This window comes from Bombina bombina, chromosome 2 (genome assembly GCF_027579735.1).
Source record: "Bombina bombina isolate aBomBom1 chromosome 2, aBomBom1.pri, whole genome shotgun sequence".
NCBI lineage: Eukaryota > Metazoa > Chordata > Amphibia > Anura > Bombinatoridae > Bombina > Bombina bombina.
Genome location: NC_069500.1, coordinates 498,226,412 through 498,249,974, shown reverse-complemented (window position 1 = coordinate 498,249,974; position 23,563 = coordinate 498,226,412). Strand labels below are relative to the sequence as shown.

Below are 23,563 nucleotides of genomic sequence, written 5' to 3'. Positions count from 1 at the left end.
TTAGAACCTCTAGAAGTGACCCTAGCACCTTTGTGAAAATCCTTGGATGATCTTTGTGGATAGGAATATGTAGATACGCATCCTTTAAATCCACAGTAGTCATAAATTGACCCTCCTGGATTGTAGATAAAATTGTTCGAATGGTTTCCATTTGAACGATGGAACTCTGAGAAATTTGTGTAGAATTTTTAAATCCAGAATTGGTCTGAAAATTCCCTCTTTTTTGGGAACTACAAACAGATTTGAGTAAAACCCCCGACCTTGTTCCACAGTTGGAACTGGGTGTATCACTCCCATCTTTAACAGGTCTTCTACACAATGTAAGAATGCCTGTCTCTTTATTTGGTTTGAAGATAAGTTAGACATGTGGAACCTTCCCCTTGAGGGTAGTTCCTTGAACTCCAGAAGAAAACCCTGAGAGACTATTTCTAGTGTCCAGGGATCCTGAACATCTCTTGCCTAAGCCTGAGCAAAGAGAGAGAGTCTGCCCCCTACTAGATCCGGTCCCGGATCGGGGGCTACCCCTTCATGCTGTTTTGGTAGCAGCAGCAGGCTTCTTGGCCTGTTTACCCTTGTTCCAGCCTTGCATTGATTTCCAAGCTGGTTTAGTCTGGGAAGCGTTACCCACTTGTCTAGAGGCTGCCGAGTTGGAAGCCGGTCCGTTCCTGAAATTGCGAATGGAACGAAAATTGGACTTATTCTTAGCCTTGAAAGGTTTATCTTGTGGGAGGGCATGGCCCTTTCCCTCAGTGATGTCTGAAATAATCTCTTTCAATTCTGGCCAAAAAAGGGTCTTACCTTTGAAAGGGGTATTAAGCAATTTTGTCTTGGAAGATACATCCGCCGACCAAGACTTTAGCCAGAGCGCTCTACGCGCCCCAATTGTAAACCCTGACTTTTTCGCTGCTAACCTCGCTAACTGCAAAGCGGTGTCTAAAATAAAGGAATTAGCTAACTTAAGTGCGTGAATTCTGTCCATGACTTCCTCATACGGAGTCTCCCTACTGAGCGACTTTTCCAGTTCCTCGAACCAGAACCACGCCGCTGTAGTGACAGGAATAATGCACGAAATAGGTTAAAGGAGGTAACCTTGCTGTACAAAAATCTTTTTAAGCAAACCCTCCAATTTTTTATCCATAGGATCTTTGAAAGCACAATTGTCCTCAATAGGAATGGTCGTGCGCTTGGCTAGAGTAGAAACTGCCCCCTCGACCTTAGGGACTGTTTGCCATGTGTCCTTCCTGGGGTCGACCATAGGGAACAATTTCTTAAATATAGGAGGAGGGACAAAAGGTATGCCTGGCTTCTCCCACTCCTTATTCACTATGTCCGCCACCCGTTTAGGTATCGGAAAAGCATCAGGGTGCACCGGGACCTCAAGGAACTTGTCCATCTTGCACAATTTTTCTGGGTTGACCAGATTGTCACAATCATCCAGAGTAGATAGCACCTCCTTAAGTAATGCGCGGAGATGCTCTAATTTTGATTTAAATGTCACAACATCAGGTTCTGCCTGCTGAGAAATTCTTCCTGTATCAGAAATTTCCCCATCTGACAAACCCTCCCTCACTGCCACTTCAGATTGGTGTGAGGGTATGACAGAAAAATTATCATCAGCGCCCTCCTGCTCTACAGTGTTTAAAACAGAGCAATCGCGCTTTCTCTGAAATGCTGGCATTTTGGATAAAATATTAGCTATGGAGTTATCCATTACTGCCGTCAATTGCTGAATAGTAACAAGCATTGGCGCGCTAGAAGTACTAGGGGTTGTCTGCGCGGGCATAACTGGTATAGACACAGAAGGAGATGATGTAGAACTATGTCTACTTCCTTCATCTGAGGAATCATCCTGGGCAACTTTACTATTTGTGACAGTACTGTCCTTACTTTGTTTGGACGCTATGGCACAATTATCACACATATTTGAAGGGGGAACCACATTGGCTTCCATACATACAGAACATGATCTATCTGAAGGTACAGACATGTTAAACAGGCTTAAACTGGTTAATAAAGCACAAAAACCGTTTTAAAACAAAACCGTTACTGTCTCTTCAAATGTTAAACAGGGCACACTTTATTACTGAATATGTGAAAAACTATGAAGGAATTATCCAATCTTTACCACAGTGTCTTAATGCATTCAAAGTATTGCACCCCAATTTTCAAGCTGTTAACCCTTAAAATGTGGAAACCGGAGCCGTTTTTAATTTTAACCCCCTTACAGTCCCAGCTACAGCCTTTGCTGCGACTTCACCAATCCCAGGGGGGTATATGATATCAAATGAAGCCTTCTAGGAACGTTTTTAGTGGATTCCAGACCCACACACATGCAGCTGCATGTACTGAACTCAAAATTAACTGCACAGTAATGGCGCGAAAATGAGGCTCTGCCTACTACAGAGAAAGGCCCTTCCTGACTGGGAAGGTGTCTTAACAAGTGCCTGGTGCTAAAAAACGTTCCCCAATGTTATAAAAGTGTGAAATTCAACTTCAAACTGCATATAATACTTAAATAAAGCAATCGATTTAGCCCTTAAGAGTGTCTACCAGTGTATAGCCCATAATAAGCCCTTTATTCTGTTTGAGACTAAGAAAATGGCTTACCAATCCCCATGAGGGAAAATGACAGCCTTCCAGCATTACACAGTCTTGTTAGAAAAATGGCTAGTCATACCTTAAGCAGAAAAGTCTGCAAACTGTTCCCCCCAACTGAAGTTCTCTCATCTCAACAGTCCTGTGTGGGAACAGCAACTGATTTTAGTTACTGTCTGCTAAAATCATAATCCTCTTATAAACAGAACTCTTCATCTCTTTCTGTTTCAGAGTAAATAGTACATACCAGCATTATTTTAAAATAACAAACTCTTGATAGAAGAATAAAATACTACAACTAAACACCACAAACTCCTCACCATCCCCGAGGAGATGCTACTTGTTCAGAGCGGCAAGGAGAATGACTGGGGGGGCGGAGCCTGGGAGGGACTATATGGACAGCTCTTGCTGTGTGCTCTCCTTGCCTTTCCCTGTGGGGGAGGAGAATATCCCACAAGTAATGGATGACGCCGTGGACCGGACACACCAATGTTGGAGAAAAGACATCTACTGAGCTGATGTCATCTACAATTACAGGTTTTATCAATTCAACAACAAAGTGTCTACTGACTATTAATCATCAAATCTACCTAGGGTACAGGGGGCCTAGGTCATTATGGAAATAAAACATAGTTAAATGCCGTTTTAAAACATACTTACTCCTCCACTGTCTGTGTCAAGCAGGTGCACGGAACCATTACTGGTACCCACAGCAGCATGATGTTCTCCAGGGCATAAACTAACACAGCTTGGGGTAAATGGGAATTCCAGAGACTTACTACATGTGAAAACAAAAAGAAACAGAACACTGAAGTAAAAAATTAAAGGGAAATTAAATTAAATGTTCTAATTTATTAGAACATGTCATTTTTACACTAGTGTCCCTCACTAACCCTGTATATAGTCCCCACAAAGGGGCCAAACAAATAGCCAATCACTTGTCTTATCTAGTTCTGGAGCCGCAATGAGTTGTGGAACCTGAGAGGAATTACAGCTGTGTGTTCAATATCTTGGAGGGAATTAAACATATATTAGATTCAAAAAGATCTGCAGCGTAATGCATGTATTTTCCTACAATTTGCATCCCTATGAGTCAAGTCATGCATGTATTTTATTTTTATTAAAAAAAAATGCACCAAAAAAACATGACCCATAATTTGCACATATAGAGCCAAATTGCACGCTAATAATACATGAAAGCCAAGTAAACAAAAATGTGTATATCTGCATGAAAACCATGGAGATGTATCTGTGCATCAGAGCCAAATGAAAGCTTGCTATTTGTCATGTATTCAGGTATATAAAAAGTGTGTGAAATTGCTCCATTTCTTTCCAAAGGCAGGGAGAGTCCACGACTTCATTCATTACTCTTGGGAATTCAACACCTGACCACCAGCAGGAGGCAGACACCCCAGCCAAAGCTTATAAATATCCCTCCCACTTCTCCTACTCCCCTAGTTATTCTTTGCCTTCGTTCACTATAGGAGGTTGGCAGAGAAGGTGCTAAGAAGATATCTGGATTTAGTCCTTTAATGGGTATTTTCCCTTCAAGACAGGACTTGGGTTATTTGAGTAGCCATGTAATCCTCTCAGTGAAAATTAGCTGCTGGAAGTCGCAGTGAATGTTCTATGTCGTCCTTCCAGTACTTAGGTGCTAACACCCCCTCAGGCAACCATTGTTAGTTTACACTGCTTTCCTTTATTCCCAGGTTCCTGTCAGATGTGGAGAAGAGAAGCTGTCAGACCTGGAGGTCCAGTGACTGCTCCACAGCACAGATCCTGGAGGGTAAGTCATTTAAGATGTATTTATAAGGAATCATTAAGGACCATTTCATTTAGGTCACAGTGTGACATTTTAATTGCCTCTAAGGGGTCTGGGGACATGCTATTTCCTCCTTAGTTGAGGATATTTAAATTGAGCAGTTGGGCTACTTATTATTGCTGCTTAGCTCCTAAAGTGTTTGTATTGACAACTGGAGCTTATACTTATGTGTGGGACATTTTTATTAGGCATGTATGGCTTTATGAACTTGAGGGAATTTTGTGTATTTGATGAGGCACTGCATTATCGCGGCAGACTTACCACTTTGCACGCTTTTATTTTTGCAAGGGTGCGGGGTGGAGGTGCCGCTCTAGGAAGATAAAAATAAAACCTTTTTTTCTTGTTGTGTTATACTGTTGGGATTTCAAAAACAGCTATGGAAGATGATATTAATAATTCAATAGAGGTTATTATTCCTCCCATTATTGCTTCAAATAAATGTCTTTACTGTGAAGAGACCATAGTGTGTCCCCCTGCACAATTTTACTCTATTTGCCTGAGTTCTGTTTTAAAAGCTAATAAGGGGTCTAGGTCTGTTCCTCCCTTATTTAGCAAATTTAAACCCCCAGAGCTATCTACCTCTCAGAACTCTGTTGTCCAGGAGATGCCTTTGCTTTTACCTCAGTCCCTGTTTCATACTATGTCACAAGCAGTGCCCTGCGGCGCATCTATATCTCCCTCTGGAGGTGTTTTTTGCTAGCGGATTTTGCTACACAGCTTTAGTCCACTGTCTCTGCTGCGCTAAGCGCTATTCCCATTTCAGGAAAATGTCAGAGAAAGGTTAAACATATTTCTCCTGAATTGGGGTTAATCCTACTATTCAGTCAGAGTTAACCAATTTATCACATCATTTAGAGTATGAACTTACCTCTTTAGCATCTGAGGTCTGTTATTCCTGAGGAAGTTAACTTCAGATTCAAGCTAGAACACCTCCGCTTTTTGCTTAGGGAGATTTTATCGACCCTAGACGTCCCTGACCCTAAGCCGTCTGAGGAATCCAAGATTCCTAAATTAGACAAGGTTTATGAGGTCAGAAAGACTCATGGCAAAAATCATTACTAAGGAATGGGAAAAAACTGGGACCCCTTTCTCCCCTTTCTACCACCTTTAAAAGGATGTTTCCAGTTCCTGACTCTTACTTGGAGTTATGGAGCTCTATTTCCAAACAGGATGGAGCCATCTCCACTCTCGCTAAACGTACTACTATTCCCCTAGAGGATAGTACCTCCTTCAGGGACCACATGGACAGAAAGTTGGAGGGATACTTAAGGAGGATGTTCCAACAGATGGGTCCTATTGATAAATATATCCCTTTTTAAATTGTTCTATACGGTATTATCGTTTTAATATTGATTATACTTGTTCAAGAAATGTGGATAATAAGCTGCTATCCTTAGACAAGAGAGACAATGTAGCAAGTCTTTCAAAGTGAAATGAAAGATGGGACAGCGCTAAAGAAATTTTTTGTCTGCTGTTATTTAAAAACACAAATATATAGGACACAAATAGATAAATTAGCGATATGTATATAGTGCAATACTGCACATCACTAGTATAGGAACCACAAAAAATATAATAGCTAATACAAAAAGTAAAACAACTTTCAATATAAAATACAATAATAAAACAAAACAAAAAAACCCTTACACTTAAAGTGGCGATGGTCTGCTTGACCACTGGATGGAATTTGAAAACCCAAGCTGCAAACCAGAAACTGGATACTGATCGGCACCCCCTAGTAAAACCACTACGCGTTTCAAGGATTACTCCCCTTCTTTAAGTTGATTAGATTCTAATCTACTTGAGGAAGAGGAGTAATCCTTGAAACGTGTATTAGTGTTACAAGGAGGTGCTGGACGGTATCCAGTTTCTGTTTTGCAGCTTGGGGGTTTTCGAATTCCATCCAGCGGCCAAGCAGACCAGCGCCACTTTTTTAAGTCTAAGTATTCTTTTAATTTTTATTATTGTATTTTATTTTGAAAGCTTTTTTTTACTTTTTGTATTAGCTATTATATTTGTTTGTGGTTAATATACTAGTGATGTGCAGTATTGCACTATATACATATCACTAATTTATCTATTTGTGTCCTATATATTTGTGTTTTTAAATAAAAGCAGACAAAAAAATTACATCTGTGTAAGTAATTGGTCTCATGGTGGCTTACATGGATATTATTTCCTTTGCTCACTTCCACCTGCGACCTCTACAACTATGTATGCTAAGACAATGGAACATCGATCATTCCGACCTATCCCAGCAAATAGTGCTTGACAGTCTTACGAGAGACTCTCTCTCTTGGTGGCTCTGTCAAAATCATCTGTCTCAAGGCATGTGCTTTTTGAGATCATCTTGGAAGATTGTGAATACGGACGCCAGTCTTATGGGCTGGGGAGCGGTTTGGGGTCCTCAGAAGGCCCAGGGAACTTAGTCGCGGGAAAAATCATCTCTTCCAATCAATATTCTGGAACTGAGGGCCATCTTCAATGCTATTATGGTGTGGACGCAACTTTGTTCTGTCCGGTTTATCAGATTCCAGTCAGACAACATAACTTAATTTGTCTACATCAATCATCAGGGGGTAACAAGAAGTTCCCTGGGGATGAGAGAGGGGTCACACATTCTTCAGTGGGCAGAATCTCACAATTGTCACTTATAGGCAATTCACATCCCGGGGGTGGGCAATTGGCAAGTGGACTTTCTGAGCAGACAGTCCTTCCATACCGGGGAGTGATCTCTTCACCCGAGTTGTTCTTTGAGATAACTCTCAGGTGGGGGGTTCTGGAGATAGATCTCATGGCTTCTCGCCTCAATGCGAAACTACCCAGATAGAGAGATCCTCAGGTGGAGTTGGTGGACGCCTTAGCGGTTCCATGGAAGTTCAAGCTCATATATCTGTTTCCTCTGCTCTCCTGTCTCGAGTTATCACCTGCATCAAACAGGAGCGGGCCTCCGTGATTCTCATAGCTCTATCATGGCCTTGCAGGACCTGGTTAGCAGACCTTGTGAGGATGTCTTACTCTCCTCCATGGAGATTGCCTCATCGAGTGGACCTTCTACTTCAAGGTCTGTTCCTGCACTAAAATCTAGATTCTTTGAAGCTGACTGCATGGAGATTGAATGCCTAGTGCTGTTCAAGAGAGGTTTCTCTGAAAGGTTAATTGATACCCTGATCCAGGCTCGTAAGCAGGTCACTGGTCGTATTTATCACAAGGTATGGCATTCCTTTCTGGCTTGGTGTCAGGAACAAGGTTTCCCTTGACACAATGTGAGGGTTCCTCGGATTCTGTTGTTTCTACAGGATGGTTTGGAGAAAGAGTTGTCGGCCAGTTCTCTCAAGGGTCAGATTTATGCCCTTTCTGTGTTGCTGCATAAGAGATTAGCTAATCTTCCCGATGTGCAGTCTTTGTTGAGGCCCTGGTTAAAATATGGCCTCTGTTTAAACCTGTTGGTCCTCCTTGGAGCCTTAATCTTGTTATTTGTGTTTTGCAACAAGATCAGTTTGATCCTATGCATTCTGTTGACCTTAAGCTTTTGTCTTGGAAAGTTTTGTTTTTGTTGGCTATTGCTTCTGCTCGCAGAGTTTCTGAATTACCTGCTTTGCATTGTGATCCTCCTTAACTTGTGTTCCATGCGGATAAGGTGGTCTTACGTACCAAGTTAAGGTTTCTGCCTAAAGTGGTCTATGATCGCAACATCAATCAAGAGATTGTTATTCCTTCCTTTTGTCCTAATCTTTCTCTGAAGGAACATTTTCTACACAATCTGGATAGTAGTGTGTGCTTTGAAGTTCTATCTTCATGCGACCAAAGATTTCAGAAATTCTTCTTCATTTTTTGTGTTGTATGCTGGTAAGCACAAGGGCCAGAAGGCTACTGCGACTACCCTTTCCTTTTGGCTGAGAAGTATCAACCGTTTGGCTTATGAGGAAGCTGGCCAACAGCCTCCGTAGAGGATTATGGCTCATTCTACCTGGGCAGTATCCTCTTCTTGGGTTTTTAAGAACAAAGCCTCTATAAAGCAGATTTGCAAGGCAGCTGCCTTGTCCTCTTTACATTTTCTAAATTCTACAAGTTTGATGTTTTTCCCTCAGCTGAGGCTTCTTTTGGGAGAAAAGTGCTTTAAGCGGAGGTGCCTTCAGATTAAGTTCCGCCTACAGTATTTTAAATTTGTGTCCTCTCTAGCTTAGGTATTGGATTCCCAACAGTAATAAATGAATTTGTGGGCTCTCCCTGCCTTTGGAAAGAAAACTAAATTTATGCTTAACTGATAAATTATTTTCTTTCCTGGCTGGGAGAGTCTACGACCACGCCCGGTATTTTTCAGCTGTGATTTTTTTTCCTTACCTTCTTGCACCTCTATATCCCTAATGTTTCTCCTGCTTTTCCTTATTCCCTTGTCTGAATAGGGGTAGTAGGGGAAGTGGGAGGGAGATTTATAAGCTTTGGTTGGGGTGTCTCTGCCTCCTCCTGGTAACCAGGTGTTAAATTCCCAACAGTAATGAATGAAGTCATGGACTCTCCCTGCCAGGAAAGAAAATAATTTATCAGGTAAGCATACATTTTGTTTTTATGTTGCAATTATATGTAGCAGTTGTTGCAGGGTGCTCAGAGTAAACACCAGTACTATAAAATGCATGTAGATTATTTTCGCGTGTGTTGTTGTCTTGGTTCCTTTTCACCCTTTTGCTTTCAATGGAGTTTAATAGCAAGAAATGGTTTGTAGAATGGTTGGCCATGAATTTGTATAGCCAAGACAAATGTGCTTGTTTTTCTCACAATATGCCTTACAAAGGACAATGCACAGTACACGGATTTTAAATAGGGCTGATAGTTAACAAGGAGCATGAATTACATTATTGTATTTTGCATTACAATGAACATTTAAAGAGACATGAAACCAACAAATTTATTTTGTAATTCAGATACAGCATGCAATTTAAAACACCTTTCTAATTTATTCAATTTTACTTTGTTCTCTTAGTATCTTTTGTTGAAATGTAAGTTCAGAAATCTGGAACACTATATGGCAGCAGTTTTACAACATTATCCATTTGCAAGAGCACTAGATGGCCGCACTAATTTCTGCAGTGTAGTTCTCCAGACTCCTAGCTAGGTATCTCTTCAGCAAAGAATAGCATGGGAATAAAGCAAATTTTTTAAATTGTATGCTCTGTCTGAATCACAAAATTCATTTTTTGTTTTTATATCCCTTTAATAATAACTCTGATGCCTTACCTAGCACTGACATTAAGGAACCTGGGTTTATTGTTCCACACTATTGTTTGCTGTTCTTCAGCACCCTTCATTTCACTGGCAAGGGATCTCGCCTGGATACAAACTGCAGAACTATCAGGCTCATTTAAGGCTTGTTGATAAAACAGTGAAGGGTTCTTTGTAAGGATGGGCAAGGAGCGATAAATGAATTCTCTGAATAATCCTACAGAAGACCCCTGATCACAGACCAAAGTGGGAGAAGTGCTGTTCTTCTCAGACATAACTGCACCTATAGAAATAGAAACAGTTAAAATTATTTTTTTGACAGGATTGTTTAACCCTGTCACTTTATGTTCCAGTATTGAAAAGAGTTAAAGTAAAAGTATTCCTAATAGCTATGAATGTCATGAAACTATATCCAAAAATAACTTGACTTTCATTCATAATTTCCTTAAACTCCTACGTATGTACCTTTTAAGCCGCTACACTTGATCGCCGTTCCTCCACCTGCATTAAAAAAAAAATGTGTGTGCCGTGGCGAAAAACTTGAATATCTAACTGATTGGAACCCCAGTGGCGTCTAAAACAGTTCAATCTACGCCCCCTGCTTGAAATGGGCATGCGGCTATCACAGAATTTCCTTGGTGTGTAGAGGAGCGTTCATGATAGCCGCATGAGTAGTAGATTGAAAAGGGAATCCCATCTACTGACAACATTAAATTCACACAATCGGCTTTTGTGTGCTATTCATTGCGCGGAAAATTATCTTCACGAGCACGGATCAATACATATACAGCGGGTGGGACCACTGTTATGCGTTAGACTCCTAAAGCCAGAAGCAAGCAGGGGGCAGAGGAACAAAACAAAAGGTTAGATATATAGAATATATATATTTTAACAATCGTTTCGTATATTGAGAAAAAAACCTAGCGACTATTAAGTTTTATAGTAGTTAAATGCATAGCGGTATTCAAGGATTGTAAAATTTACTTTCACTTTAAGCCTTCCCAAATCATTAGAACTTGCCAAATATTTTAATGTAAATGGTTGAAATTATTTTGTCTTATCTGGTTCATTCTTCAGTTTTTCTTTCAAGATTATGATATTTTGCAGTTCTCCAGATGTATTTTTAAAAGAGTTTTAAACAAGTTAAACAGTATTTTAATTTAATTAAAAAAAAGAAACAGGATATTCAGCAGTCTGCCCCCAACTTATTATAATATTCTGACTGTCTTCTTCTAGCAACACTTTTATGAAGCTTTATGAAAATATAATGCATCAGTTCCAGTCTCTGCCACTCTCCCTTTGGTCTCCATTTAAAAAACACAATATCAGCTTCGGAGCACCTTTGGCTACAGGCTCCCACGAGCGAACCTGCAAACAGGGGTTAAGAAGCAGTGGTCATCAGACCACTGCTTCTTAACCCACTATGCCAACTGTATGCCAATCCTCCCAGACCTCTCCGACCGGAGAGATTGACAGCCAATCACGCGAGCAGGGGGCAGCGTTACACATGAGGTGAAGCATGCAATGTTAGCTGCGATGCTGGGTGGACAGGGACGGAGATGTCCGCCTGTGTCTGACCAGGGGTTAATAAATCTAGCCCATAGTGCAAATTACCTATTTAGTAACTGAAAATGGCAACTACATTGCCATACACTTAGAGCCAGATTACATGTGGCTCGCTATTTAACGTGCATGGGTTAGCATGCGTATTACAAGTTGAAAGTAAAATCTTTGCGCGCGAGCAAAAGTCAACAAGCTAACTTCAGGACTTCGGATATTGCAACCGTGCTAACTTCTCCCAATAGATTTTAACACACATTAAAAAAACCTAACACATGTCACCCGCGAGACCTGACACCACGTTAGACCTACAGAGCTAACCAGCATGTAGATACATTCAAATGTTCTTAACATAGAATATTTAGTTTTAAATATATATTTCTATATATGTGAAGAACATTGGAATGTAAAATATCTACAGTACGTACACACTAAAACACATTATTAAATATAAAACTATTAGAGTGGAAAGGGCTCCAAAGTATGTATGTATAATATATATATATATATATATATATATATATATATATATATATATATACACATGTATATTCACACACATATAGACATACACACATATATACATAATACACATATTTAGACATGTATATGTATGTATATATACAATTTATATACATTATATCCCTTTCCATTCAAATACCTTGTTATATACCATTTTATATTTAACCCTTATAACTTTTTATTTTTAATATTTATGTAAATTATTATTATTAGTGTATATATGAGTGTAACACTTTATTTTAATGTAATTATGTTGTGTTTAGTGCCACTTTCATATTTAGCCCTAACCATTTACGTGAGGACTTCAGTCTCACTATCCTGACAATTGCGCTTTTGGGGTCTTGTTTACTTTCAACTTGTAATTTGAGTGCAAGTTCGCATGCACAATATTTCAATAGTGTGCATGCTAACATTAGTATGCCACTTGTAATCTAACCCTAAGTATGTTTTAAACATCTACATCCATATGACCAAACATTGCCTTATACTATAAGCCACTGTTCCACACCAGGAACCTTGCTTCAGATAATACATTTCCCACAGGTCTTCCTCTCACAACTTGAAAAATGGGGATGTGGGAACGTGGACAGTGCCAGGTATTAAGAGGAGAAGAGAAAATTGTAACTGTACGATCTTCACAAACTACCAGATTATTTTATTTTGTGCTGCAGATGAGAAACCTTTTTCAGGCAACTATTCTCAGGAATGTGTATGCACCTCAGAACCCTTCTTGCCATAATATAACCAAAATAGTCACATATTTTACATAGTAATATCAATGTCTGCTGGTAGACATACATGTGACATTCATAGACTGGCCACCTGGACAATGAGCTGAACTGGAGCATTCTTGCAACAATGGGATTTCAGCAGGTGGGGCAATTTGTGACCAATTAAGTATACAAAGTAGATCTAAGCAGATGGCCACCAAATTGATAAACACCTTGAAAATGTTTAGACAGTATACAGTACCTGCACAATGTGATCAAACTATCTCTTAGTACAAAGCCCACAAATGTATGGCGCTCTTTATTAGCATATCATGGAAATACTCACAGTGCCTGCTGTAAAGTTGGCACAGCTGTGGCAACAGGCCTAGGGTAGCATGTGCTTGCAGGAACTTGAGATTTGTGAGCAGCACGTCCAGCCTGTTTAACTGATTACTACAAAGCTGAATAGAAAAAACTTTGTTAAACTATGGACAAAATTACAAGTCAATGTAATGAATGCATACATGAAGATTAAACAATATGCTTTTGTCAAAACCTAATACATCGTTGTGAAAATATTAGTCATGCAACCAGTACTGTTTTGCTGCTATAGATCATTGCATACTGGTTTATTCTGCCTCTGAACATAATCTGCAGCAAACTAATACATCAAGTAAAAAAAAACTAAAAAGAACTGAAAATTCAGAACCCACCAGATGATAGGACACCTCACTCAGACCCTCGGCATATATAACAGATGCAGGGTCTTCCGGGCATGAGAGAGACCAAAAGTGAGCTAAGAGAAAAAGACTGTGTAAGAGGGCTAGTAAAGACAACATCATAAAAAACATAACAATGTCTGAAACAACTAAGTGCACCTCACCAGCAAGAAGAAGATGTGCTGCTTGAGGAACCTCTGGCTTCCCAAAATATCTCTTCTTCACAGCATCCAGTAAAAGACCATTTGATAGATGTAGTCTGGGGTCAGACATCAAAGTGGGAGTCCAGAGACCGAGCACACTGCAACGATATAGAAAGTTGATGGCTAAGTTTCTTAAAGTTACATAATAATAAAAAAAAAATAATTTCATTATTGCACACATTTTCAGTGCACTACACTTTGATAAAAAGCATTAAGCCCGCACAGGAGCCAGTCAGGAGTGGTATACACAGGATACACACAATCAACAGCCATGTACTTTTCAGAACAGGAATCAGCTCCTGGTTCGTGTGCTGTCACAATGAATGTAAGAGAACATGCATTTGACTAATAGGTAAAGGTCTAAAGAACTGTGGAATAGAAGTAACAGATTAAACTCGAAGATGAAAAAAGAGAGAGATACTGAGTAGTGTTCAGAGTATATACAACTTTGACCTTAAAGTCTCAGATTCAAGGTGTATTTTGGGATAAAGACAATCTCCAGACACTGAAAATATTAAAGTGAATGTCAATTTAGATGAATCGGTGCCCGGTTTTTAATAATCCTAATAAAAACAAGGGCACTTTAATTCATAAAAATTTACATTTCACTCATTTTCTTCAAATACTTACCTTTTAATCTTCACAGCCGCTCCAGCGATTCCCCTGGCCGTCGGAAGCCCCTTCATACATCAGAAATGACGAATCTGGCTTCCTCCAATCATGGCTTCCCACCCCGGGGGAATCTTGGCCTTAGGCAACGCTGTGATTGGAGAAAGCCGGATTCATCATTTTGGACCTGCGAAGAGGGCTTGCGACGGGCGGAGGAAGCGCTGCAACAGCTGTCAGGATTAAAAGTTAAGTATTTGAAGAAAACAAGTGAAATTTAAATTTTTATGAATTAAAGTGTCCTTGTTTTTAAAAGGATTATTAAAAACCGGGCACCTATTCATCTAAATTGACATTCACTTTAATAATGCATTATATGACACAGTTGGAGATGTGCAACATATCATGAATTGTTTTGTGAGGGAATGGGAATGCTATTTGCATAGTCTGCCATAACATTTGAGGATAGAACGTTTGTATTCTCTTATAAATTGGGATTACATCTTGAAAGCACAACTTAGAAGAGACTAGTTGCTAATGTTTGAGAGGAGAGGTGATATGAATCAACATATTCCTGGCCCAGGGGAGGAGCCGAAATACAGAGGGGCAATAATAATTATAATTGATATTTACTGCTTAAATGGGTAGATGAGAGATCTTTAGTCTAGAGTTGCTAAGCAAGTCTCTAACAGACTATTGTCTCAAAGGGTTTTTTAGACATTATTTCATTTATGGGGAGTTGTTTGACAAACTATGGTTGAGACTAACTAATAATTTTCTCTTTTCTCTTATGTTTGTTTTGTATGATTAATTTATGTTTATATTGGCTTTTTCAGTTGGTGCGGATTTCAATTATTAGAAAGCTAAGGGGAATACGTGCCTCTCCCACAGACTAGGATAAAGGACTTTACATTGAAAACTAGATGCAATTGTATGCCCCTTGAATGCCTGTGGTATTTAATTCTGTATATGGTATTGCCTTCTCATACAAAAAAAATAATGCTTTACCTTCTCAGTCCCCTGAGGAGCAGAGTGAAGTTAGTCATGGGAATATTCTTGGCAGAAGAGGCTAAAGCCAACAGCTGGTCCCAGGGTGTGCTGTATATGCTCTTCACATGTTGCAGTATGCTCAGGATCCTCAGCATGTCTCTTTCCCGAAGTCCTATAAACAGTATGTAGAGTTACTAGATGGTTCTATAAACCATTGTAACAAGGGCCTGAATGAACTGTGTGAAGTATTTATAATTTAGAAAACCTTTTTTTTTTTTTTTACAAGAAAACATAGGACAGATTCTACCTTTCCTTGAAACACACATGGAGACCATTGCAAAAGTCACCATAGACACTCCATGTTCTTGTTCCAAGCACTCAAGCCTGTGCTGAATTAGAGCAGAGAGGGTGGCCGGCAACTTCTGTATATCATCAGAAAGCTACAAAATAGAGAAGAAAGGAGTAAAATCCAATGTCCTCCATGCTAGTACTGGGTATAGATGAAAGCATAGCAGCAGTTGGTGTAAGGGATTACTACAATGCACAAGAACAGGATGATCTAACCTGCCACTTAGACAATTTACAAATAGAACAAACTGATAGATAAGTAAAAGTGATAGCCATAAACTAGTTAGAATCTGAGTGACAGAGAAAGAACAAAGGATACAGACCTTTTCGTAGATTGTGTTGGCACGGAGCTCTTCACAAACCAGAGAAAGATACAGTGGGTGCTTGGAGCCCTTCTTAATAAGCAACATTCGCATCTAATGAGGGGTACAACAAACAAACAAACAATAGAACAGTAGAAGTTTAAGAAGATCTATACAATATTTTGTTATCAAGTTCAGTCTTTCTTACCTGGTTATTGAAAGCAGACTCTTCTAGCTTCTTCCCATATACGGCCAACCTTTGTCTCACCAGTTCTGTCCGGTCCAAAGGTTCAAGCCCAGTAAGAGAAATGATTGATGTATCCTTCCTTCTGCGCAGGGAGCGGCAAAGAGAGGAATCTTCAGTTACGCTCAGAACCAGGTTTACTCGCTGTAGAAATAAAATATATGTTCTTGTAATGTTGTAGTAGAGTAGACCAGCAGTACACTCATATGAACATCAGCTCAGAAGAAACTAATATACAAAGGAAAACGCAATGTGCTAAAAAATCACAATACAATCAATGATTAAAAACAATTATACTTTATTCTCCATTTGTTGCTATTACCTTTAAAGGGACAATGAACCCACATCTTTTTTTTGTGATTCAGATAGAGCATGCAATTTTAAGCAACTTTCTAATTTACTCCTTTTATCAAATTTTCTTCATTATCTTGGTATCTTTATTTGAAATGCAAGAATGTAAGTTTAAATGCCGGCCCATTTTTGGTGAATAACCTGGGTTATTCTTGCTGATTGGTGGATAAATTCATCCACCAATAAAAAAGTGCTGTCCAGAGTTCTGAATCAAAAAAGAAGCTTAGATGCCTTCTTTTTCAAATAAACATAGCAAGTGAACAAAGAAAAATTGATAATAGGAGTAAATTAGAAAGTTGATTCAAATTGCATGCTCTACCTGAATCATGAAAGAAAAAATTTGGGTTCAGTGTCCCTTTAAGGAGGATATCTGTGCTCCTTTTTTCATAGGTGGATCAGAGGAACAGCTTATCTAATTCTTCTAAAGGTTTTCTCTTTGAACTGACCAAACTTTTAAACTGGCCTCCATTACCAGGAGCACGTTCATAGAATTATACCCTGTGTATCTTTTGTAACTTTCTTTTTTAAATTGTTTTTAATCATTGATTGTATTGTGTACATTTAGGTAATGTTGCACAACTTTTTTTCTTAGTTTCCATATACCTCTAGGCTTTATATGCCTTTTCCTTTATACATTTTAGTAGATAGTTGCACTTTGACACTTTATTAATCGTATTTAGCAACTTTATTCTTGCGCTTCCAAACCCACTTTCTTTTACTTAATTTCAACTTTTTAGGGTTTGAGGGACCCCTATATTGTTTTTTGGGAGTTTTTGTATAACATTTCTGGGCGCTAGTCACTTCTTCCAACCTTTTTTGGCGAGAAGTCTTCATCCAGGCGGCGTCTTCTGTCTTCATCCCGTCGGCGCGGAGCAGAACCATCCTGGAAGCCGATGCCATACTGCGCGGAGCGTCCTCTTCATACGGTCACCGACATACATTGAAGTTGAATGCAAGGTAGCTGTTTCAAAATGGCGTACCTTGCATTCCTATTGGCAAACTTGATTCTTCAAATTCAAATCAGCCAATAGAATGAGAGCTTCTGAAATCCTATTGGCTGTTCAAAACAGCCAATAGGATTTCAGTAGTTCTCATCCTATTGACTATTTTTAACAGTCAATAGGATTTCAGAAGCTTTCATCCTATTGGCTGATTTGAAATTGAAGAATCAAATCAGCCAATAGGAATGCAAGGTACGCCATATGAAGATAGAAGATGCGCCCGGGATGGATGAAGATATCGCCGACTGGATGAAGACTTCTCGCGGCCTGGATGGAGATGGATTGGTAAATTATTGTAGCTTAGGGGGTGTTTTTATTTTGGGCGGCTTTTTTATTTTTAGAGAGCTATTAGATAAGGTGTAATTGTTTTTATTTTTGATAATTTCATTTATTATTTTTTGGAGCTTAGTGTTTTTTATTTTTCGTAATTTAGTCTTTATTATTTTTTGTAATTTTAGATTGTTTAATTTTTTCGTAGTGTTAGGTTTTTTTAAATTTGTCATTTAGATTTTTTAATTGGTAGTATTTTTTTTTAATTAAATGTTTTTTATTAAGGCAAAAGAAAAAACAAAGATAACAATCAGGGATGAAAGGGTAACATCTCCATAGTAATAATACAGATCAATAGTCTCATACAGTAATACAACATTAAGCAGAACGTTAGTTGAGGCAAGGTATCACCCTTTATCTATGCCTCTTTTTGTGATATTTAAACACTCTGGCGTCTTCAATGTATTAGAGATCCGCTCATGGGATCTGGTGGCAGGGGTCAATCTGAAGACATCAACAGAAATTCAGAGAGTCCTCATCATATGCTAGCTTGTTTTCTTGGCATGAATTCACAATGTCCCCTAACCAAACAGGTCCAATCAAGGGACCAGTGATTGCATTGAACCATTGCTACCTTTGGGGACAAGATGATGAAGTCAATAACAAAAAAAACAGTTTCATAGTATATAAATTATAGGCAAACTTTGAGTGAAATATACATACATACAAATAAAGTACAAAACAATGATGTCAAAATTACTCTACTAGTTGGTATCAGTGATGTACCAGAACTGATCTCAGTTGCCACTATAGAGATAGACTGGCATTCATATTGAACATTAATAGAAACTTGAACATTAGTGAAACTATAATTCCAAAACTCTTAGATAAACCGAAATACAATAAACAAAGGAGAATTTCCTATATTAGAGCCCGAAGAACCTTTTCACGTGTATGCAGGGGAAAACTGAGGCCTAGGTCTTCGGACTGGGTAGAGACTGCTTAACTCTACCAGAAGGGAGTGCGGAGGAGAAAATATTTGTCCCTACCGCACAAGAGTGATAGGGGGCGGAAGATAGTCCAGTATTAAATTACTTAAATATTGCTGGTTAGCATACTCAACGGTTATATATGTACTAATATTGTGGATAGGATTGTAAAGAGGTTTCAGGTACAACCAAATCCCACACGATGCACGGTAGACTATCCGCAGTGCGCATTAATAGTTATAGAGAAGTGTATATTTTGAACACAAGTTGATAGAGAGAATAACCAGATGCTAGAATATACTTATTGTCTGATGTAGGGCACCATAGTGGGGGTAATGTCTTCTACATTTACTATTAGGGACCTAGGATTAAATATTAACAGTGTTTAGCAGGTGTGCACAAATCTAGATAACCAGGTAACAACATCTTGTAAAGCAATATATACTTGAAAAATGGCATTATTAATAGTTAGGCATAATACATCCTAGCCACCCAGCAAAGGGGTTGCAGCATAATAATCAGACACATGAACTAAAGTAATAAACATCTTATATACAGGGAAATGACCGTCAGGACCAGATCACAAATACAGGAAGCTATTAGTACAGGGGTCAGTTGGGAAAGCATAATGTACATCTCTTGGTTACAAATCAGCAGGAGGCAATCACTATTTCAAACCCCCTTTGCGCAGAGTATGCTAATATACTGTCTAGAGCACATATGAGATGGCGGTATTTAGAGTAAACAATTCACAGCAGACACACAGCATACATAAAGAAAACGGAAGGAATACACCGTACGCTGTACCACAAAATGTTCACTGAAAGTCTATATTATGAGTCCATTCATATATATCCACCCTTTATGATGCATGTGTAAAACAAAGCCCTCCCAATCATTAAGTAGCTGTCGCGATCATCTGCATCAGGGTGATGCAGAAAACAGTCCCACAGTGTCTCTCAGCCTCGACATTCTGGAACCCAGAGATCAGCGCCACTACCCCACACCTACCCTCTCGGCTATGACAGCCATGATTCTGAGGCAGGCACCAATATAGTCCGTGCTGTACTGAGTGTGCACGGAGGCGACCCCTGCATATGAGGTATTAATGACTAGAGAGGTGTATTGCAAGTCTCTCGTCGCCCCCATACACACCCCAGGCACTTCCAGGCAGCAGTTCAGGGAGCCCGTCGTGTCTCCCCAGTTAACCAACCAGGTATCTCTCCAAGCATCTTCCTCCTCAGAGCCAACCCGCCGCCCGGCATCCCACGGCACACAGGGATTCACCGCCACCGCCGGGCTAGATCTCAGAGGGGACGGATCAGCGGGGGGCTGCGACTCGCATGGCTGTTCTCGCAGGTACATGGGTTCCCTTCTCCCCTCCTCATCTGTTGTCGGTAAATGAGTGGATGTGTGGGAAGAAGGTCCTGTAAGGATCGTTTTTAGGGTCAGTGTTGCGCCTGCTGCCTTTCTGTTCCTCACGTCATCTCTAACTTGGTTCACCGCCTCAATGATGGTGTCTATTCTCTCGCAGAATGTCTTCTCAAATTCCGCTAAGTAGGTCTGAAACACATTATAGATCTCCCCCATGGCGAAGGGTCTATCGTAGTGTGCAGCTCAGAATCCACTTATCTGCCGCAGTAGATTCATAGATGCATGTTTCTTCCGTAGTAGGCCGCAGCCGCGGTCTTTCCTACTGCCTTACCGATGGTGCTCAGGAGGAGACTGCTGTGAACTACTATACAGTCTTGTGGGTGCTAATGCTGGTATCCCGGAACTCTCCTGTCCACTTAGTACTAGTTTTCAAGCCTTCATATTTAGTTTAAATAACATGTTTCTATCATTTTTTAGCAGAGCTCTGAACTTGTGCGACTGCTCTGCACTGCAGTTGGCTCCGCCCCCCCCGGTAGTATTTTTTTTTATTATTAGAATAGTAATGTTAGTTTAATTTATAGTTTAATGTTAGGTTTATTTTTATTTCATAGATAACTATTTATTTTAAGATAGTTATATTGTAATTTTAAGTTAGGGGGGTGTTAGGTTTAGGGGCTAATAGTTTAATTTAGTGTTTTGCGATGTGGGTGGGGCGGCGGTTTAAGGGTTAATAGATTTATGTAGTGGCGGCGATGTGGGAGGCCGGAGGTTTAGCGTTTAATAACTTTATTATAGTGGTGGCGATGTGGGAGGCCGGAGGTTTAGGGGTTAATAACTATTATAGTGGCGGAGATGTCGGTGGGCGGCGGATTAAGGGTTATTTTGTTTATTTAATAGTCGCGATGTGGGTGGGCGGCAGATTAGGGGTTAATAAGCTTTAAATAGTGTTTGCGATGCAGGAGGGCAGCGGTTTAGGGGTATTAGAGTACTTTGTAACACTTAAGTTATGAGTTTTGTGAAACATTGTTTCGCAAAATCCGTAACTACTGCTCTCAGATGGCGGTATAGGCTGTAACGCAAGCTTTTTAGCCTCAACACACAACCTGTAATACCGGCGCTATGAAAATTCTACACAAAAATTAATTTTTTTTGAGTGCGTAATGGACGTTGCGTTACAGGCTAAAATGCTTGCGGTATAGCTATACCGACATGACTCTTAATATGCGTTCCTGGCCATTACGCTGGAATTGCCATTTTTTCAGCATTAGAAGCCGTACCTCAACACTTGTAATCTAGCCGTTAATGTTTTAAGATCCTTTAAATTACCATTTTGCTAGCAAAATATGCATTGTTTTGAAGGCCCAGAACGCACCTCTCAAAAGCCTCCTAAATGTTGCTCATCTTATGTCCTATGTTCTGACCAATAAGTGACGGGTATAAATAAGCCCCTGCACATATCAGCCAATAATTATTTTGCATATAGGAGCACCGGAGTACTGCTTTCCACAGAATGCTATTCAGACTCTTTGGTTGAGTGGTTAGGACCTTTGTGGAAGGGAGCTATTCTGATTCAGAATGCTACAGGGTGGGGAATTGCTGATGAAATGTTTCTTCTATTATCAGTTGGTAGCTTTTTCTTTTTATAATATAGAAGACAAGTGTCTGTACTGGAATGTTTGATATGGCTTGTAAGGACATCCTTGTATTGTAAGCAGAATAGCAAGATATGTATAAATCTATGTTATAATTAAATGTTTGCTGTAACCATAAAAAGGTTGTGTGTTAGCCCTCTGGTGTGCTCTGTAAGTGTATATAAACCATGTAATTTCAGTGCACAACAGAATGATTTTTATTCTCCCTGCCACTGCTTGTATGATGCACAACTATAAACTTGCCTTTATGAAAGAACCAAGAACCAGTTTCCCATGTGGAAACAGAAACAATATAAATAATGATACAACTATCAATAATAAGTGTATTGCAAAGTTATTTTTATTATCCATAATTAAACATTTTGGGGTAGATTACAACGTGGAGCACAATTAATAGTAATAATTAATAGTGTGTTGTCTTGCCCTACAAATCTGGTATTACAAGTTAAAGGGATAGTAAGCACAAAAATATCTTAATCTCATTACACAGGATAGCTAATAATAAAATATTTGTCAAATACCTTGAGTTGCGCTACTTTTCCAGTTTCCCTGCTATTTTGATTTTAAAGTGGGTGGATTTCTAAACCCACTGTGAGAATAATTTGCATTAGCCAATCATGGTAGGCAACCTGAGTTCTCTCTTTCACAGCAGTTCCGGGTAGCTAATTAATTAATGGGAATTAATTTATGCTAATATTAAGAAATCCATGGGCGTTTTATCCAATAGGACAGCCCTTTTTGGTAGGCTGGCAATTGAGACGTCACACAGATAAAAGAAATATATTTATTTGTTTATTTATTTAAATATTTAACGTTCTTAGACTCTTTCGCCTAGATTTGGAGTTTTGCGTTAGCCGTCAAAACTAGCGTTAGAGGCTCCTAACGCTGGTTTTGGGCTACCGCTGGTATTTAGAGTCAGTCAGGAAAGGGTCTAACGCTCACTTTCCAGCCGCGACTTTTCCATACCGCAGATCCCTCTATGCCATTTGCGTATCCTATCTTTTTAATGGGATCTTTCTAACGCCGGTATTTAGAGTCTTGGCTGAAGGGAGCGTTAGAAATCTAACGACAAAACTCCAGCCGCAGAAAAAACCCAGGAGTTAAGAGCTTTTTGGACTAACGCCGGTTCATAAAGCTCTTAACTACTGTGGTCTAAAGTACACTAACACCCATAAACTACCTATGCACCCCTAAACCGAGGTCCCCCCACATCGCCGCCACTGTATTAATTTTTTTTAACCACTAATCTGCCGACCGCACACCGCCGCCACCTACGTTATACTTATGTACCCCTAATCTGCTGCCCCTAACACCGCCGACCCCTATTTTATATTTATTAACCCCTAGTCTGCCCCCCACAACGTCGCCGCCAGCTACCTACAATAATTAACCCCTAATCTGCCGACCGGACCTCACCGCTACTATAATAAATGTATTAACCCCTAATCCGCCTCACTCCCGCCTCAATAACCCTATAAGAAATATTATTAACCCCTAATCTGCCCTCCCTAACATCGCCGACACCTTACTACAATTATTAACCCCTAATCTGCTGACCGGACTTCACCGCTACTCTAATAAATGTATTAACCCCTAAAGCTAAGTCTAACACTAACACCCCCCTAAGTTAAATATAATTTTATTCTAACAAAATAAATTAAATCTTATTAAATAAATTATTCCTATTTAAAGCTAAATACTTACCTGTAAAATAAACCCTAATATAGCTACAATATAACGAATAATTATATTGTAGCTATTTTAGGATTAATGTTTATTTTACAGGCAACTTTGTATTTATTTTAACCAGGTACAATAGCTATTAAATAGTTAATAACTATTTAATAGCTACCTAGTTAAAATAATTACAAAATGACCTGTAAAATAAATCCTAACCTAAGTTACAATTAAACCTAACACTACACTATCAATAAATTAATTAAATAAAATACCTACAAATAAATACAATTAAATAAACTAACTAAAGTACAAAAAATAAAAAAGAACTAAGTTACAAAAAATAAAAAAATATTTACAAACATTAGAAAAATATTACAACAATTTTAAACTAATTACACCTACTCT

At 39.2% G+C, this 23,563-nt stretch overlaps 1 protein-coding gene across 1 annotated transcript in view; it reads right to left on the bottom strand.

The window, feature by feature from the left end:
• The window catches only part of LOC128649140 (telomerase protein component 1), a 207,021-nt gene that overhangs the window by 68,970 nt on the left and 114,488 nt on the right, over window positions 1-23,563 (bottom strand). The window contains exons 29-38 of the mRNA XM_053702232.1: window positions 15,806-15,985; window positions 15,619-15,711; window positions 15,255-15,387; window positions 14,966-15,119; window positions 13,313-13,449; window positions 13,143-13,225; window positions 12,776-12,890; window positions 10,103-10,138; window positions 9,653-9,920; window positions 3,256-3,373 (exon numbers count right to left, since the gene is read on the bottom strand). Coding sequence (XP_053558207.1) covers window positions 3,256-3,373; window positions 9,653-9,920; window positions 10,103-10,138; window positions 12,776-12,890; window positions 13,143-13,225; window positions 13,313-13,449; window positions 14,966-15,119; window positions 15,255-15,387; window positions 15,619-15,711; window positions 15,806-15,985 — 1,317 coding nt within the window. The remainder of the gene's footprint in view (window positions 1-3,255; window positions 3,374-9,652; window positions 9,921-10,102; window positions 10,139-12,775; window positions 12,891-13,142; window positions 13,226-13,312; window positions 13,450-14,965; window positions 15,120-15,254; window positions 15,388-15,618; window positions 15,712-15,805; window positions 15,986-23,563) is intronic.